Below are 19929 nucleotides of genomic sequence, written 5' to 3' on the forward strand. Positions count from 1 at the left end.
TTGGCCTCCACTGCATCAATCAGATTGTTTTTATCCTGTAGAAGTTAATATTCTTAAATATATAGATTGCACAGAAGTTACGTGTTTTTTTTTCTTCCTTAAGTGTGTGGCTTCCCCTCCTTTGCTGCCTTCTCCACAGGGACACAGTGAGAGGATCCAGTCAGATTATAGTCTCTGTCCTGCAGCACGTGCGCAGATCGTGGACTGCACGTAAACTGTACCATTAACCGTTCTGACGTCAGCGCGTACTGTGTGCGTAGCGTCGTGGTCTTGCCTGCCCTTCAGCTCCGTCCACATCTTGCTAGGCTCTGCTCCCAAGCGCAGCTCAACGATGGCTCTGCTTAAGTCAAACAAGGTTATCTTCTGTCTGGGGAACATTTCCCCGTCCCTGGGAGTTCTGTCCACCCGCAACAGGTAAACAGCAATAATAAGGTAACAGCACTGCGGGACACACAGACATTTAGATACAGGTGTCTGACTAGCATGCAGCTATGCGCAGTCATAATAGCTTCATAGCTAGGTTGACCGACCGTTATTTTAAAGTTAACGTGTCTGTCAGCCATTAAATACATGTAGAAACTTAGCTGCTCTGTGATTAATTTAGCCGTACTAGCTGTCTAACATAACAAACGGGTCAAATGGGTTGAACAGGCCCCAATGCGCTGTGCGGTGTTAGCATGGAGCGCTGTTAATGCTCACATGTAGCTTAGCTAAGTTACCGAGACAGACTGCGGTTTTTATGACTCGTAACCTCGTAGGTCACCACATGGTGTACTAGATCTCTTAATTGAGTTTGCACCACGTTGACCTTCGAGGTGAACTTGGTGCTGCTATCAGTGAAGCTCGCTACTAGTGAAAGTCACGTTGGTGTGTCAGCGGCATAAGTTTTCGTGAAGCGGTCGACGGTGTGTAACTAGGTGAAAATAACAGCCCAGTTATAATTGGTCTGTTACAAATAACTTGTTAATACTAATGTGTCGTCTAGGCCGGCTGGGATTTTACTTTGTTTTGGCTTTAAGAGCAACTTTTCTTAAAGATGTAGACGGTCGTGATGGTTTCTGCTGTCAAATCCCACGCACAGTTTGAGCCTAGCGACTTGTCGTATGCCTCGCCTTCGATCGCTGATTGGCTAATTTCTAGCCAAGATGCAGCGGCTTGTGTCCTTACACGGCCTGCTTGGAGGGCAAACTCGTTTACATTCACATCTGAGCTTTTATTACCTTTTAAAATAAATTGTGTTCATTCTTTGCATATGTAGACAGGGGCATCGGGACTTTTTTATGCGTCTCTGTGTCTTTATGCAGTCTCTATTTCTTTCTAATCAAGTTTAACGTTGGGTTTCGCTTTGCTAGCCTGCTAGCTATCATGTTTCTGTCTGTCTGTGTGTGTCAGACTCCGTCTCACGTTCAGGTGCATTAGTCGATTTGCAACGAATACATTAATGACAACAGGATGCCCACTAACCACCCCTTCAAACAAGTGTTTTTTTTATTTCATGTGAGACGCTGTTATCAAGAGCAGTTGGTGAGGAAGGTTCACTCCTTACTGCCCATCAGTCCGTCTCTATACCTGCCAAAAAGGCCTTTGGTCTATTGATCATAGATTATCTGTCAGTCACTCTGATGTTTATGTAAATGCTGAAGTTCAGCTGTGCAAAGGTTCTGTGTACATGCACACTGCAAGCACAATACGACTATTTACCCCTTACAGCATTATACCTGCTCTCGTTCTCAATTGTACAATACTATGCAGTGCTGAAAGTAAAACTACATGTACTTCACTCAAACATGTTTATTATTTGTTTGCCTGATTTATGTTCTGACATCTATATACTTACAGTGTTAACTCCACTCAGTTAACTGCTCACGATAGTTCATTGCACTTATGTAATGACTGAAATTATGAATTATTCTATTGCAATGATACTATATGCTTTTGAAGTTTAAGATTAGATATCAGCAATAATGCAAGAGCACCATAAACCACAGCCTCTAAAATACATTGAAATTAATACACATCTGACACAGTTTGAACATCATAAGCTTCACAAAGTGGGGTTTCACTCAACACATACAATATTCTTTGAACCTGTTCACTGACAAACATGTTCATTGCTTCAAAGCCAAACGATGTGAACTGGAGTCACTGTTTAATAAACTAGTATGATCTTAGACTCTTGCCCTTTACAAAGTGTTCAGTCCTAAATTTAGCTGCAAACTTTGTAGCGTGTATACAAAGTAGAAGAAACCTGAGACAATATGCAAGCAGCAGTGCAGTGATGGTTGCAGCATGCAAGTCTCTTTTCAGGTAGATGTGTGACAATGCATTGAATTTATTCATCTAAAGTACAAAAGGTTACAGTGATAAGACAATTATTATTTTAGTCGCAATCTATTATGACACAGTAGCCAAAACAGCCACAGCCACAAAGCAGTCCACAATGCACTGGTTGTTATGGGCCTGTAACACACTAATGGTATCAAGTAATCTGTCATAGTTGCGTGAGCAGTTATATACTAGATACTTGTATGCATCTCTTTAATCGTATTTATCTACACTTTGGAACTGTGCAATCCCCTATTACTGAATATAGACATTAAATTTGAGCGGTACAGTAGTTGCATACTATAAAATGTATTCCGTGTAGAATAATGTACTCCTTAATTAATGCTTGTAGAGATAATAACTACATTTGGCTTGGCTTAGTTGGCCAAAACTGCAGTGGTTAATACCACTGTTTTCTTTTTGAGAGAGACACTACCTGAAAGATCTGTGTCGATGTTACTTATATTTAAGATGTTTTGCCCGATCCATCCCCTTTCAACTTTCACTAAGTACTAAAATAATTTTTTCATTATAGAGGGAAATGGATGGACCTGAGTTGAAAAGAACCATTTGAGTGGTCACTGTGACTTTATACAAGGCTTTATGTTTGTAGTCATGCTTAAATTTTACTACTGTATGTTGTAAATAAATCGTAGTATATCTAACACATGTATGCAGCCTCCACCACTATCATGAGCACGATGAGCTGTAGACTGTGTCAGGCTGAGGTCAGAGCGTGTGACCTTTTGACATTCGATATGCAGCACGTGCTGTCTTTAACTCCTGTCTACTTGCACCTTTGGCTTAACTCACACATGTGTTTGTGCAAGTGTAACCTCAATATTCTTACAAGGGATCTATTAAAATCCCAGATCAGTAATTTCCAAAAATATGATAGGTGATTTTGTTTGTTCATGAAAATATTTTAGCATTTACTTGAAAGTAAATGCGTATGTATGCTAGCAGAGAGCAGTATTTAAACACAGGACATTTTTAGACCATTCAAAGACAAGACTTTAGACTTTTCTTTATTTGATCCCCCATAGGGGGAAATTCTCATGTTACAGCAGCAACAATAGAACAGGGAGAGTGAAAAGAAGCAATAGTAGAAGAAAAAAATACCAATAGCAAAATAAATATAAATATATGGCTGTGATGAAATAAATATTTACACTATGGGATATTTACACTTTGGTTCAGAAATGTACAGGTATGGACAGGAATGAAGGAATGGAATGACATGGATGGAAAACAGTGTATTAACATCAGCCAGTGATGCTGGTGTTAAAGAGTGATGGCTGATGGGAGGAATGACCTGCGGTAGCGTTCCTTCTTGCAGGGTGGCTGCTGAGGGCCCCCACAGTCTCATGCAGGGGGTGAGAGGGGTTGTCCATGATGGACTTGAGTTTTGTTAGTGTCCTCCTCTCACACACCTCCTCTATGGAGTCCAGGGAGCAGTCCAGGACAGAAGCGGCCCTCCTGACCAGCCTGTTCAGTCTCTTTCTGTCCCTCTCCGTGCTCCCTCCTCCCCAGCAGACCACTGCATAGAGGACTGCAGACGCCACCACAGAGTCATAAAAAGTCCTGAGCAGAGTCCTGCACACTCCAAAGGACCTCAGTCTCCTCAGCAGGTGGAGACGATTTTGGCCCTTCTTGTACAGGACGTCTGTGTTGTGAGACCAGTCCAGTTTGTTGTTGAGGTGAACACCCAGGTATTTGAGGGTCTCCACCCTCTCAATGTCCAGTCCCTGGATGTTCACCGGCGCAGTCTGGGATGTCTTCCTGCGGAAGTCAATCACCATCTCCTTTGTCTTGCTGGTGTTGAGCTGAAGATGGTTTAGCTCACACCAGTCGACGAAGCTGCAGACGACCTCCCGGTACTCCTGTTCGTCCCCCTCTGACACACACCCTACGATGCCTGTGTCATCGGAGAACTTCTGGAGGTGACAGCTCCCAGAGTTGTAGCTGAAGTCCGAGGTGTACAGGGTGAAGAGGAAGGGGGAGAGTACTGTCCCCTGTGGGGTCCCTGTGCTGCAGACCACCATGTCAGACACACAGTCCTGGAGCCTGATGACAAGGTTGACACATTACATTAGATCCCTCAAAAAATATTTTTCTTGAATAGAAATTTCTTATTGAGTGTTAAATATGGTGGGAATAGTGACTTGGTCAACAAGCAAGAGATTTTGTGTATTAGATCCAGATTAACTATTGGCCTTGTTTATGGACTTTGGACTTTTGAATGGATTATAATGTTTGCTCCATGAAACTTGTGCCCACTGAGCACGTGTCGTTCATGTGTCCCTGCGGCAGTGTGGTATCCTCAGGTCACACAAAGAGTTAAGCTTAAGCATTAGGACCACAGTGTGTTACAAGAGGCTAATGGCTAATACGATCATCACATCGGCATGACTAGTGTCACACAAGGCCATGTAAACTTAAGAAGCAGCACATTATTAGTATTAGTGTTTCTGTTTATGAGGCAAATAGGTGTTTTTCAGTGCAGTACGCACAGATGAACTTTTGTCAGCGGATTCCCGGCTCTCTTGAGTGTTTGCCACCCACGTCACTATTCACCTGATTTGTTTGCAGCTCATGGTGGGGTGGAGTGGCAATGGGTCCCCCCGATCCCATCCTGGGGGTGAGTGAGGCCTTCAAGAAGGACTCCAACCCTAAGAAGATGAACCTGGGAGTGGGAGCCTACAGGGATGACCAGGGCAAGCCCTTTGTCCTCAGCTGTGTCCGCAAGGTATAACAGTCACCAGACCCCCCAGCGAATCCACTTATGCTTCTCTGTGTTTTCCCTTTGAGAGAGGAAAGAAATGATATCCTTGAGTCGCCATTTCTTATCAGACTGTCCTTTGTAAATAGAAGGGGTCACTTGGGCAGTTGGTTGCATTTTTATCAGGTGTTTGAAGGGTTGTTACAGGTCAGGATCTTTCTCATTGGCACATTCTTGCTTTGTCATCCTGAGCTTAGCCTCTGTATTCCTGTTTAACATTTTAGCATCCACGGAGTTAAATAATAATAAGGACAATTTGCCTTATCACCATAAGGAAGTGTGCATGCATTTGTCTGACAAAATCTTAACTAAATCATGGATTTTATGCACAAAACAGAAGATTAGTAGGAACTGTGTTTTATATCTTTTCATTTTCACACTCTCCCTCCAGGCAGAGGCTCTTATTGCAGCCAAACAGCTGGATAAGGAGTACCTTGGAATTGGTGGTTTGGGAGAGTTTACCAAGGCCTGCTCCCAACTTGCTCTTGGTAATGATAATGAGGTCTTGAGGAGCGGCAGGGTAAGTTGGGACGTGTTAACTTCTCCGAACTAAATGAACTGGTTCTGACAGTTAAAGTCCAAATCATGGTACCAATTTTCTTCTCCCAACAGAGCATCACTGTCCAGACCATCTCAGGAACTGGATCTCTGCGTATTGGAGCCAACTTTTTGGTGAGGTCCTCTTGTTGTTGGTCACTCTGCAGCAAATGTCTGTTTAGCTCAGACTGGTTGTCTAACCAGGTCTTTCCTTTTTTCACAGTCTCGATTCCATGGTGGTACTCGTGATGTGTACCTGCCCAAACCCTCTTGGGGAAACCACACACCCATCTTCAGAGACGCTGGCATGCAGCTCAAAGCATACAGATACTATGACCCTTCCACCTGCGGCTTTGACTTCAAAGGAGCTCTGGAGGATATCTCTGTAAGATATTAATGATGCACTAGACTGGAGAGGGCACAGGATGTGGTTGAAGCCGATTATTATATTTATTTAAAACAATTTTTTCCAACAATCAGCCCTTACGCGTTGTCTGACTGCATATTCCATCGGAAAAATATTTTGATTATTAAATCCAGTTTGATAACTCCATTTTTGTCATTTTTTTTGTAGAATGGTGGTTTCAGTTTAATAAAGATCACGTGTCTGAAGTTAGTGCTGCAGTGGAAACGCTGTCAACTAAAAGAGTCTGCACTATATATCGTATTGTAAGTTGACAAATAAAAACCTTTTTTATGCCACAGAAAATCCCAGAGCAGAGTGTGATCTTGTTGCACGCCTGTGCTCACAACCCTACTGGTGTGGACCCCAAGCCTGAGCAGTGGAAGGAGATGTCTGATATTGTGAAGGTGAGTACACAGCATCTCAATAAAGGTCTGTGAAACATTTGCAGCTACATTTTGATAAAATACCAGCACACATTTTCTTTCATTTCAATGCAGCAACATACTTTATCTAGCTATTATCACCTGAAACATTATTAACTGGTTGTCTCTGTCTGCGACTCTTTCCTGTGTCGTCCTTCTTTGTTTTTCACCCTATAGAAAAGGAACCTGCTCGTATTCTTCGACATGGCATATCAGGGCTTCGCCAGTGGAGACATCGATCGTGATGCCTGGGCTGTGCGTTACTTCATTGAGCAGGGCCACAATATCCTGCTGTCCCAGTCTTTCGCCAAGAACATGGGACTTTATGGTCAGTCACAGTTCAGTACAAGCTGCTCTTAAATAAGTAATCGCAAAGATGACATTTGGATTACAGCACAAAAATGAAATTAAACATGTCATTAATTTTGTTAAAAATTAGAAATGTTAATGGTAAATCTAACTAGTGTTGGAAAGGGTCTAATCATTTTAACATCTGGTTAGTAGTGATGATATAAGTTTGGCCAAACTGCAGAATCTATTGAGATTACAGTTCATTTAATTTGAATTTAAAAAATATTAGAATAGGCGAAATACTGTGCTGTACATACCCATAGGCTGCAGATTATAATATTGAAGTCAGGATAATGGATTGCATGTCTCAGTGTATCTTGTGTTTTACCACCACCTAGTGGTAAAAACTAGTAGGTGTTATATGACTAAATCCAATCAATCAATTCACTTTCACTTATAAATAAAAAATAATGTGAGACAAACTAGTTAATTTACACTTAACTGCTAAGCACACATACTTCTATGGTGTTGACTCAGAATATGAGTTAATTGACTGAACATTAAATCAACAGTTATAGCAGATTTTTGGTTTCCTGTTTCCCAGAAATTAATTGGTCAGACTCGCTGTAAATCACTTTATTAAATGCTCAATGTGCATGTTGATGTTCACAGGTGAGCGTGTGGGAGGCTTCACCGTGGTTTGTAAAGACGCAGATGAGGCAAAGCGAGTGGAGTCTCAACTTAAGATCCTTATCAGGCCCATTTACTCCAACCCACCAATGAACGGCGCCAGAATTGCATCAACCATTCTGAACACACCAGAGCTGCACTCGCTGTGGTGAGCACTTCTGGTTCAAGTCTCCATTTGTCATATGCACATAACTTTGCAAGATGTAATGTATTCCAAAAATCTGTCTCTTGATCTGTGTTACTCTGCTGTCGTCCATCCCAGGCTGAAGGAGGTCCATGATATGGCCAACCGCATCATTAAGATGAGAGAGCAGTTGGTGGCTGGTCTGAAAAAGGAGGGCTCCAGCCACAACTGGCAGCATGTTATCGACCAGATTGGGATGTTCTGCTTCACAGGCCTCAAACCAGAACAGGTATACACACACACACTTTGGGAAACATGCCTAAACCTAACCTTAAGCTAACCTCAGTTCACACCGTACTCCTAACTTTAACTAGGACATCAGAAATGATGTTTGCTCATTCGGACCGGCCTTTGGTCCCCATGAGGACTACTGGCCCCGACAAGGTTGCTGTTTATGCCAAAATTTACCCATTTCTCTTGCATATTTGTAACCTACAGCTACTTAAATGTAGTCTAATTATATGTTACACATCTCACACACAATGCATACATTACATAAAGTAAGTTCTTAAAGGTTTCTGTGATTGAACTGAAATGTGTCAGATGACACTGATCAAGGCTGAGCGTTGATATCAGCAGATCAACACATCTCTCAGGCTGCTTCACACAGGCCCTGAAAACTGCATTTAATAAGCCACTCTTCAAAAAAAGAACCTCACTAATTAAACATTATGGCCCCATATTAAACAACCCAATTTTGATTAAAATCCTTAAAAAGGCTGTTTTTCAAAGGATGTTTTCCAGTCACAACTTTGACCACATCACAGCACAGGCTGCTCTCATTGTCTCATTGAGTTCATAAGTGTCATCCACTCAAACGCAGGCGGTGGGAAAGTTTCAACCTTAGTAGACTTTTTCTAGTGCCACGTTATGTCGATCAGTAACTACAAATCTGAACGTACAAAAAAGGACGTGGAGTTCTCCAGAGCTCTATTCCTGGGCCTGTTCAGCTCAACATCTACATGCTTTTACTAGCGCATATTATAAAAAAAAAAACAAAACAACAAAATGTTTAACCATAATTAAGCAAAAGGTCTAAAGTCTTACCAGGATTTAGAAAAATGTGTCTGTTCTTTCATCTTTAGTAGGTACGACTAGTGTAATGCTGTCTAAAAAGTCGATCAGACAGCTTTAGTAGATTTCAGTACGAGATACGATGGGAGAGCAAATCTGTATGAATGTTTGTTTGAGTGCTGACATGGATTTTGAGTTGTCTGTATTCATTCATTTTTCCTGCAGGTTGAGCGCCTGACAAAGGAGTTTTCAGTGTACATGACCAAGGATGGAAGAATTTCCATGGCGGGCGTGTCCTCTGGGAACGTGGGCTACCTGGCACAGGGAATCCATACTGTCACCAAGTAGAGCGATTCCTGTTGGGAGAGCAACAAAATCAAAGCAGCAGTGTTGGAGAGGAGCTTTAAACGTTACTAATTCTCTGTCTCCTCCATTCCACCTTTTAGAAAAGAGCTCAATATTTAGTACTATTTAGACATTGTCTTGATTGGATTTCATCATGAATGCATCTTTGAACAGTTGCTGCTGTTAAATGGTTTAGTTTCTGGTTTTTAACATTTCACTGTAAAGGCTACCCAGCCAAACTGTAAAAGACACGTTTTCTCCCACTACTGATGGATCATCTTATCTTATTTATTATGTGGAATCAACTGTTGGCTGTGCATTAGTGTTCTCCTAAATGTGTGCTGTTTATCTACTGTGGGCCCACTCACGATAAAACATCAAGGAACTACCATCGGGGTAATGTCAGACTGCATCTGTTTTATTTCCAAGTTGAGATCTGTTGATATGTGAAAGTCTGTAGAAAATGTGGGGTTTTTTTTTTTCTTAATTTTATTGGTGGAGTCGTAGCACTTTATGTATATGTAAGGCACGGTTTGACTGTCAGTATTATACTGACACTGTTTTTGTCAATCAGGTAGTCGGTTCATTATCAGGCTAGTCTGTAGTTCATCTGAACTAATCAAGCATCCTGTAATGTAGTCTCATTATCTCTTTTGGAATTTGTTTAACCATCTCCTTGTATTCAGTACTTTTCCAGCAGGTTTTGTGAATCTGTCTTTTGTTTCAATCTACTTTATCACAGGGCAGCATTCTCTCAGCCGATCCATTTTAACCCCCGATACAAAGAAGCACACAAGCCAAAAAGACTCAGTCCAGAGAATGATCAGTACTTTCAATAAATTCCACAATAGAGAACTTATTTTCATATTCCACCGTAACCCCAAATTGAATGTCCCATTTTAACATTTTATTTTCATAATGGAGTATTTGTATTTGGCACAAGTACAAATGTCTCTGTGGTTAATAAAGATGAGTGGGGTACCTGGTTGGGGTGAACGCTGGACAGCTCATGAAGAAATATGCACATGCTACTCACTCAGTCACCAGGGCATCGTGGTTCAGTGTATGAATCTGTTCATCAATGACTGTAAGACACAAATGGCATTTAGAAGTGTGGGGTTTGCCCCACAGTCTGCTCATACATCTGAAACCTGTGGCACTTTGCCTTCATGTTTTGCATTCTGTCATAATGGATCAGTGGTCGTTTACCTTATTGAACAAACAATAAAAGGTTATAGCGTAATGATCTGTTCTTTTCTTCCCAGTTTTTCCCAGTACCTTTCCATGCTTAAACATACACAATATGATGATTCTTTTTTTGTCTTAAAGCTTAAGTTTAGAATCACTTCGGTCTAATCTTATGCATTAGTGATGCACATGCCCAAACAAATTTGCGATTAGTCAAATCAGTGCAACTGTTATTACACAAGTTCTTGATAACTATCAATCTGAGACTCAAGTGCAGTAATGTATCACTGACAAAGTCTTACAAATGATAAAGTAACATTACCACTCATATCTCAGCCTGGCATTTGGCTGTTGTTTATCAGACATTTCACTGGTTATATTGAATGTTTAAAACCGCAGGCTACATTTTCAAACGTATATTCATTAAGTAAATAATGAATGTGCCCCTATTAAAATGAAGTGTTGGCCTTCTACACCTGAGAAGTCGCATTGAGACCGATAACTACAATACCCAGAGTTCCAAACAGGAAGGAGACTTGTCACGTGACAAGGTGTCACATGCCCCTCTGCTCTGTACGTTTCTGCCAAAACACACTCTCAGTCATTACCTGAGGTGGAGGCGGCTCTGCGTGGAAGGTACGTTTTCACAATTATCAGCGTTTTACCGTTTTTACACATCACTAAACGGCGATATTATAGTGGATGTAAACGGTGTAGAGATATTTAAACGTGGAGTGTTTGGTGAAAGATTAGCATACTTGTGTTTTGACTTCAGCTAGGTGTAACGTCTGCTAGCTCGCTGTTGTAGGACAGAGTAACAAAAGGATTCCCTGCGTTAACAGATGCTGTTTTTATGTCAATGAAAATAAAATAAATCATCTTAACACATTAAAAGATGTCGCATTCAACCAGTATTTCTTGCAGGCAGCTGAAGGTTTGTCTGTGCGTAATAAGCTAGCAGTGAAATTAAATTGAGGTCAGCTGGACATCATCAGCACATTCCCTTGTTCAGTGTAACATTTGCCTTACTTCGACTTCCTCTATTTTGCCTAATTCAGCTTGTATGAAAGGCTTAACCCTTCCCCACATGTGCTCTATAATAAGTATCTTGACGAACATGCACATGAGGCTGTGTGTCTCCTCTGCAGGTCCTTGGTGTGCAGTAGTCGCATGTGAAATTTAAAGTGAAGAGTCTGACTCAAAAGGTCTAGTTTAGGTGAAGGTATGCATTCCTCACACAGCAAAACTGATAATGTGCTGCATCAGGCCGTCACTGTCATGCTGTGGAGGTACTGCTTCCTTTGGGTGTTTGCTAGTAGGAGATAAGCTCCACAGGGAACCTTTTAATATACTCACAGAGACCCTTTAGACCAGTTGTTATCAGGTTTCGTAAACATCCTACTGTTCCACAATGGATAACAAAAGTGGGCTATAACATGAGAAATGTTTGAAAAAGATAAACCGCCTCGACTTTTCACATAACAATTATTTAGGTTAATTGTTGATTCAGAAATACAGTTTATTCACCAATGGGGAAGAAGTTATTTGCTATGGAACTAACATATCTTCCAAGAATACAGAGAATAAATGCTATACTATAAATGACTCCAGTGCTTCATATTTGTTCACAATATTCTAAACACTAAGACAAAGAACTGCATTATTTAGAGCTTACATTATTTATTTTTGTTGATATGATGACAGTACTGTGCATGCCCACTTCTTATGTCCCAGTGCAGGCATCTCTATATGAAACATTTCATTACAGGTTGCTGAATGGCTCCACCATTGTACTGACACTGGCGATAACTCAGAGAAACATCAGCTGCCTCCTGGCTGTTGTGGAGCTGAAGACACTGGACATACAATATTAACTACCACTGTGTGATTCCTTATCCCGTCACTTTGATCTACCTCTCCTTCGCTTGGATCCAGAGAGTTGGAGACTAATTTTCTGGGGTGCATAAAACTCGGCAGGCTGCACTACAGCCCCCGTTGAGTCATGGCGATTAACACTGATGTTGAGGACTGGGGTGGAGTTGGGAGTAATGACTCTGGAGAACGGGCGTGGCTCTTGCAGAGCCCCAGCGTGGACTCGGTCCGGCATCCTGAGGCGGACAGCAGTAGGAGCGGGGGCGTGTCGTCTTTGGGAGCTGTCTTCATCGTGGTGAACGCAGCACTGGGAGCAGGTCTACTCAATTTCCCTGCAGCCTTCAGTATGGCAGGAGGAGTAACTGCCGGAGTGATGCTTCAGCTGGTGAGGAGATCAGTGAGGCACAAAATACTGTTTCCTGCTTCTATCTCCCCACTGCAGTGTGATACATGCTGTGAAACCTGCATATCTATTCATTATTTAGTATTTAAGATTGTAAAAAATTATGACAAATACTAATCAGACATTAGCAGAGGCCAAAGGGGTGTCTTAAAATGACTCACTTTGTACTCTTAAATAATGTAACTGAGAGAATCGACTATTTTTAGATTTAAGAGAAACTAAAATGTTCTAATCTAAGACTGAACCTTGCTTCAACACATGCACAGGCGTCCACATTACTCTGCACTGAGTGTTAAGGTGATGACTGCTGACAGTCTGAATGAATTTTATTCTTGTGACCAACACAAAACTGCCTATAGACAATATTATCAGGAACTACAATGTGATGCTTCCTGTCTCTTTGTTTCAGTTCATGCTGATCTTCATAATCAGTGGACTGGTGATCCTGGGCTACTGCTCCCAGGTTTGTGTCCCATCAGAGCCATCAGACTCTGACTTCATCTCTCACTGTTGCACTTGTTTCTCTTTCATTTTCTTCACCATGTTCTGCCGCCTTTGAAATCTGACTACTTTTCTATCACATGAGTATTTTTCCTTCAGAGGTGGTGAAATATTTGGAGCAGCGTTGAGTAATAACATGGTTCTATGGTTGTATTTCTGATCAAATGTAGTACATTGCACAAAAGCTCAGACTTTCACTTCCTCATGGCTCAGACTTTTGGCTCAGCCACTTGGATACCTTCATAGTAGTCCCCCACACTTGCTTTGTAGATGGTATTCATTTTAGCCCAGAAATAATTGCAGAATATTTATTTAAAATACAAAAATCGGCCATCTTAAGCTGTAGGTTGAACTTTGTCTTGAAGCATGTGCTATCATGAGAATGGCTGACTTCATGAGTGATGACTAACTCATGTTACAACTACATCTTAACTCACATAAGCCACATCAGCAGTAGATTGTCAAATTCTGTCAAAAACAGAATTAAACTAGCGTGGGCACACAACTATGAAAAGGATAGCTGATCAGAAGACACGCTAGGACGCTGATGGTGTTTTTAAAAGTGCTCAGTAGTGCTTTCTTTGTACCGTTTTAATCCTTTTTAACAACTCAGCTTCATGTAAAAGCCACAGTTTCCTAAAACATTGTTGGCTCAGCTGATGCATCCCCTCAACGCCTCAGTTTCCCCAAATTCAATTGGATAACTTTATCATGTTGATACATTATCTCACACTTGAATCCGTGTTCACTTTTTAACTTTTTTTTTTTCTGTTTTATTTTTCAGGTCTGCAATGAAAGCACCTATCAGGAAGTTGTCCGAGCCGTTTGTGGGAAAGTCACAGGAGTCCTATGTGAAGTCGCCATTGCTGTCTACACCTTTGGGACTTGTATTGCTTTCTTTATTGTCATTGGAGACCAGCTGGATCGCCGTAAGTGACAGTGAATCGCATTTCATCAGATTGGTTAGACGATCTTTGATCTTGGCTCATGTTTTCTGTAACCTCTGACGGCTAAAAATGCTTTTTCTTAGAGTTTAGCTTTGTCATTACTTATTGTTCCGCCTCCTTCAGTCACGTGGACTTTGTTCAAGCGCACAGATCACTCGAATGTAGGACAAACAAAAGGCAAAGGAAGGTGTCTAGCAGCAGCAGCAGTAGTGTTAATGACCTTTTAAAAAAGGCTGTGCCATCATTGAAGGGGCAAAGAGCATCAAGGATGACACCACTCAGCTTTTTCTCTCAGTAAATGTGACCCTCATGTGACCCACTCTTGAATTTCCACTGAGACGCTGACAGCGTAGAAATCTCACTCGTGCCTCTATCTGGAAATTGACTGTGAACTTCCACCTATTTACTTTGATTTATTTATTTATAAAATGAATGAATGTGGTGGTTGTGATTTTGTGCAGTTAAATCTATTGCATGTACTCAGCAGTTTACAGTTAATTCCCACGCTCGCTGTCCTTCTCAAAGTTGTTTTTCTAATTCTTGTTCTTCGTTCCAGTGATGGCTGCAGTGGCTCATGAAACAGATGGTACAGTCGGTGTCCTCTGGTACACCAACCGCAAATTTACAATCGTTGTCACTGCAGTCCTGGTTATTCTTCCTCTCTCCATTCCCAAAGAGATTGGCTTTCAGAAGTATGCCAGGTACAAATAACTCTGTCAGCATATTAGACAAAGTTTTATCTTGCTTGATGATCTTGTCTGAGAAGTTGTCGTCGTTCTCTGCAGTGCACTGAGTGTGATGGGAACCTGGTATGTCACCGTTGTGGTCATTGTTAAGTACATCTGGCCGGATAAAGAGTTGACTCCAAGCTACGTTCCCACCAGGTGAGCGCTGCACACACTTGACGGCACCGCCCTTACTTTATGCTGCTAATTGCCTCTAAAACAAACCGTCTTGCTAATCATTGTAGCATTGTCCACCTGCTCATTCAAGCAGAAACATCTGCATCATCGTCGTCATGCTTGGCTTGAGTTGCTAAATCGTTGTGTTTGTTACAGTTCTGCTTCCTGGACTGCAGTTTTCAATGCAATGCCCACCATATGCTTTGGTTTCCAGGTATCTTATCATTTGAGATCATAAAACTATATGCCTTTTTTTTTTTTTTTTAACAGAGTTTAATAATTGATGAATTATTTTTGCCTCATCTTCTTCCTCCTGATCTCTCTACAGTGCCATGTCAGCTGCGTGCCGGTGTTTAACAGCATGAGTAGAAAAGAGATCAAACCTTGGGGATTTGTGGTCACTCTCAGCACGATAATCTGTCTCTTTGTGTACACAGGAACAGGTATTGTCCTATTGCGTAGTTTTGTTTGCAAGTCTGCTGGCGTGTGACTGGATGTAAATACTTAAATGCTTGTTTTTGTGTCTAATCAGGCGTCTGTGGCTTCCTGACATTTGGTTCCAGTGTCAGTCAGGATGTGCTGATGTCGTATCCTCCTGATGATATTGCCGTCGCCATTGCAAGAGCCTTTATTGTCATCTGCGTCGTCACCTCCTACCCCATTTTACACTTCTGTGGCAGGTAAGATACAGTGAAAATAGGCTTTTTATTTCCCTACTTCTGGTCTTCCTGGTGAGCACTCTGTCACTGTTGACCTGATTTGTAATGGAGATTTTGAAATTGAACGAGCCTTAAAAGAACGATGTGTGTGTAGCCTCATGTTACCTTATACATAGAAGAATGATTCAGCTCAGTTGCATACTGTGATAAATACTCATTTTGAAGTAACGAAAGAAAAAAATGAGCACTTGTAGTATTTTAGGATGTAGTTAATGCAGCATTTCCTCACTGCAGTCTGGTGTAATCATGTGTCCCTCCAGGGCAGTTATAGAAGGACTTTGGCTGCGTTTCCAAGGCGAGCAGGTGGAGGTGTGTGTTCGCCGTGAGCAGCGGAGGAGGATCCTGCAGACGCTGGTGTGGTTTGTCGTCACCCTTGTTCTCGCCCTCTTCATCCCAGATATTGGTAGAGTGATCTCACTGATCGGAGGATTGGCAGCCTGCTTCATCTTTGTCTTCCCAGGTAACGCATCCCTCTTTGTTTGCAGTGTTTCAGATTTCTGCGCAGTCTTAAGGTCGCGCTGTAATATCTGTCCGATGTCTTCTTAACTCAACAGGACTGTGTTTGATGCAAGCCAAGCTGTCGGAAACGGACAACCGATCTCCGAGGTGAGATGCTGCTTACTTTCGGCTGTCTTACAGTTTCTTTGGCATTTTTCTAAGTTGGTTAAGTCGTAGCTTGTGGCACGTCAACATTGTCCTCAGATCTAGCCAAATCAGGGGGACTCTGTGGGGAGTTTGTATGCTGTTGTTGTGCTTGTGTGGGTGGGTCTCTCTACTTTTAGCTCTATTCTGGTCTCCACCAACTCCACTGTTTTGGTCTCCTTGCCGGAGAAAATGTTTGTCTTTTTGTTGTATTTTTTTGAGTAAACTTATTATGCTGATAAAGAATTTCTTCATTGTTGGTCTCTGTCACAGCTGGCATGGATTGGTGGTCTTTGGTGTTGTCATGGTTACGATCGGCGCCTTCATCTTTGGCCTGACCACGACCAACTCCATCTATCAAGACGTCGTCAGCTAAAAGGAACTTTTTTTTTTTTTTGTTGGAGGCGTTATTGAAGACGGATGGCCGTGCTTAGTCCTGTGCTGCTATTCTGAACTATTGGATAAGAGGGAGAAGCATCTCATGACACTCATTTAAAAAAACCAAGACCTCTACAGCATGTCACGTCCCTGCTCCATATTGAGTTAAAGCTCCACAGCTCTTTACTCATGAAGGTAGTAGTCAGAGACATCCCAAGTGACTTCAGATACTTTGCCTTTTGTTTTTAAAGTTTAAATTGCATGTTTATTGATTTTTTTTAACTTTGCAGTGAAAACAGTTGTTGATGGTTTAGCTGTTTCGCAGGGGCACAAACTGACCTCCCCCGTCCCTGGACCCTGAACAGGCGACACGTTCCTGTCCCATTTATACGATCTGAAGGACTTTGTATAGAAAGGTCTTACAATCAAATTGATTTTAATAATGAAATTGTACCAATTTGTGTATTTTAACTTGCATGTCAAGGTAAATGTTTCTTATTAATGACACGCTGTGGTTCCCAGGTAGAAGTCAGGTCCAGGCTTTATGTTGCTGCTGTTTAATAGTTTATCCAAAAATTAAGAATTTTGTGTCTTCTCCAATGTAAAGTTTTAGTGATAGATTTCCACACACACTAGGACACAGCATCATTAATGAGTGGTATGTGAACAGCAGGGCTGGGCAGTTTAACTCTTATTGAATCGTTAATTTCTCGTCAGTACCTCAAAAGGAGTTGGAAAAAGTGAGTTTTCAACTGTTTGGGCAATGCAAACTATATGTATTAGATTGTTAAATGCATTTATAAAGTCATGAGTGTTATTTATTTTTTAGCTTTTGTTTTCTTATATATTTTCTTACATATTTTATAAAGTCATAAGTACTATTGATGATGATTTTATAATTGGTCTTGAGGTTTAATCATTTAAGACAAGTCTGCACAAATACAAAGTTATGTTCATGTTCCAGACGGGCAGCAAACTACAGCTGTCTCCCCGGACTCATGAGAAGTGTCCAAGTTGAGAAGCACCACCACATTCAGGATTTGAAACCTAACCTCTAGTCTTTGTGAATGTATCAAAAAATGGATGTAGACTACAGATTTCAGTTAGTTTTGGTGCGCAGGCAACAGGCAGATTGACTGGGGAGACGCCAACTTGTCATAAGTGTGAGGTTTTATCTACTTGAATCAGTACACACACGAGTGGTGTGTCAGCCTTCTTTTGTTTTGTACACCCCTATATTCAAGACATTATCTAATAAACACGAAGTATGATGTATAACATGGTTAGAGATCACTAAGTTGGATTGCAAATTAAGTTAATTTCATGAAATTACTTTTTTAATCAAGCTGTAAATGCAGCTGAAGCATTTGTAAAATAAGGGAAATGTTAAAAGGCTTACAATGACATGGTAATCAAGACTAAATTGAGTGGATATAATCCCTGGTTTTACATTTAATTACACTTTCATAGCCAATTCTCTTAGATACTTTAAACATGTTAGGATCCACAATTCAAGTGAGATTCAAGACTTAACAGCCTTTTGGATTTTATGAAGCCCAGAAATTAGGTGCTTTATTTATGGACATGGAGGGACAGTGACAGTGAAAGGGAATTTTTTTTTTTTTTTTTCTGGAAAAGCAATTACATTGTATTAGTCACACTGTCGGACTAAATACATTTATCATTTTAATAAGGGGAAGGGAAAGAAGCTACAGCCAAAACAGTAATGCTGTCTGAGATCAGTACAAGAATGTATAATATTCATTTTATCAAAATTTCTGATCGCTGTTGGAATTCAGAGTTTTTATGGTTTGGATTTCATCAAAAAGAGAAGACTACACCACTCAGTGGCAATCAGACTTGAGACTTCTTTGGGTCAAAGACCTTCAAGCCATGAACAGGTAGAAGTGGATTGGTGGATGGTTTGGTGTTGAACCATTCGTGTCAACTTTACGATTATTTTTGTTTTTGCCTTGTGCTTTTGGTGCTGCAGACAGTTTGTCTGGTCATGAGTGAATGTCAGCTGCATCCATCATTTCTGTCACTGATTTACTGTGTTTTCAGGCCAACGGATGTACATTTTGTATACTTTTTTCCAAGGCATTTGTTAATCATGTTCCTGTTGTCTCACGCAGAAAGAGGACTTGCAAACATGAAAATCATGGCAAGTTTTAACTTTAAACTACCTGTTAAATTCCAATAAATGAACTACAATCAAGGCATGTGAATAAATCTGACAATCCAGTCAATGGCAGTTTGAATTATTTAATAAAAAGAAAAATGCAAATTGCAGTTTTGATCCGAGACAGTTTGAGCATTGTCATCTAAATTCAGAATAACAATCACTTCAACTGACACAGATTCAGCTTTACATCAGTGCCACAGAAAACAGCTAAATTTGATCATAAAGTGTTTGAGCAAGGATCGTTTCTGTTTTAGCTTTTTATTCTGCACATTCGGTAAGAAATGAACAGTGACATCAATTTGTGTGAATTTTAAAAAAAGGTCTTGTATCCTTTGATTTGAACATATTGTACTTCAAACAAGAGTTTTTAAGGCAACAGAATGTGTTTCACTTGCCAAATCATAGAATAGGAAAAATAGTTTCAATCCTCAAGGCTGGAAAGTGTCATTTTTCAAATCCAATGTGATGCAGGAAAAAAAGATAGTCACCAAATACTCACACTGCCCTGCCAGTACTCTGAACAATACAAATGATAAGAATGAGTTCCTTAATAATCCTTTTCCCTCTAAAAACATCATCCCTGAGAAAAATGTACCATCTAGTAAGTGATGAGTGCAGGTATATCACATCCATGGCTCAGGGGGGCCATTAGTTAGAAAAGACTGGAACATGTGGAAAGCTGGACCTGGAGCCCACTGAGGAACCATGTGACCTGCACCCTGAAACACAGAGGACAGCGGTATTTCATAATAATGCAACTATATCAGTTAAAGACAGGACAACCGTGCTCCTACAGCACTAAACAGCACATGCTGGTTACCTTGACTGTCAGGAAGGTGATGTTTCCAAACTGTTGGTAGAAACCAGCAATCTGATCGTCATAAAGCCAGCTCTGGTACTTAGTGGTTGCCTGAAAGCAACATTTATTGGTAAGAAATGCATCCGGTTGTAGTGTGGTTGGGAGAACAGTTTTTTTTTTTCAAATATAATCTTTCCTAAAGTTAAAAGCTCCCACCTTCAGCCCGAGGTCTTCCACAAACCACTGGTCTCCCAGGAAGTTGCAGGCCATGTCTGTGTCGCCGTTGTAGACGAGCGCCCGCAGGCCCAGAGAGAGCAGCTTCAGATACACCTCCTTCACGGTCGGGTACAGGGTGGTGTATTGCCCTCCAACATCGTCACTTCAATGAAGAAAACGA

General features: G+C 41.1%; 3 protein-coding genes across 4 annotated transcripts in view; 2 read left to right on the plus strand and 1 right to left on the minus strand.

Annotated features, from left to right (window-relative positions):
* Window positions 1–258: 258 nt before the first annotated feature.
* Window positions 259–10239, plus strand: LOC139199174 (aspartate aminotransferase, mitochondrial-like). Its single transcript, XM_070828202.1, has 10 exons — window positions 259–414; window positions 4918–5074; window positions 5499–5627; window positions 5720–5779; window positions 5868–6029; window positions 6350–6454; window positions 6650–6800; window positions 7436–7601; window positions 7716–7866; window positions 8877–10239. The coding sequence occupies exons 1-10, from the start codon at window positions 332–334 to the stop codon at window positions 8997–8999; spliced, it is 1287 nt and encodes a 428-aa protein (XP_070684303.1). The 5' UTR covers window positions 259–331; the 3' UTR covers window positions 9000–10239.
* Window positions 10240–10773: 534 nt separating this feature from the next.
* Window positions 10774–18788, plus strand: slc38a7 (solute carrier family 38 member 7). The gene is made up of 12 exons (XM_070856141.1): window positions 10774–10820; window positions 11953–12441; window positions 12869–12922; window positions 13745–13889; window positions 14464–14608; window positions 14693–14791; window positions 14966–15023; window positions 15138–15252; window positions 15342–15489; window positions 15789–15988; window positions 16083–16134; window positions 16444–18788. Exons 2-12 carry the CDS (start codon window positions 12187–12189, stop codon window positions 16544–16546), a joined length of 1374 nt encoding a protein of 457 aa, XP_070712242.1. The 5' UTR covers window positions 10774–10820; window positions 11953–12186; the 3' UTR covers window positions 16547–18788.
* Window positions 18789–18797: 9 nt separating this feature from the next.
* The window catches only part of LOC139225377 (lysosomal protective protein), a 124002-nt gene continuing 122870 nt past the window's right edge, over window positions 18798–19929 (minus strand). For both annotated transcript variants that reach the window (XM_070856309.1, XM_070856260.1), the window contains exons 10-12: window positions 19749–19911; window positions 19554–19643; window positions 18798–19452 (exon numbers count right to left, since the gene is read on the minus strand). In XM_070856309.1, coding sequence (XP_070712410.1) covers window positions 19357–19452; window positions 19554–19643; window positions 19749–19911 — 349 coding nt within the window. In that variant the 3' untranslated portion in view covers window positions 18798–19356. The remainder of the gene's footprint in view (window positions 19453–19553; window positions 19644–19748; window positions 19912–19929) is intronic.

This window comes from Pempheris klunzingeri, chromosome 1, assembly GCF_042242105.1.
Source record: "Pempheris klunzingeri isolate RE-2024b chromosome 1, fPemKlu1.hap1, whole genome shotgun sequence".
NCBI lineage: Eukaryota > Metazoa > Chordata > Actinopteri > Acropomatiformes > Pempheridae > Pempheris > Pempheris klunzingeri.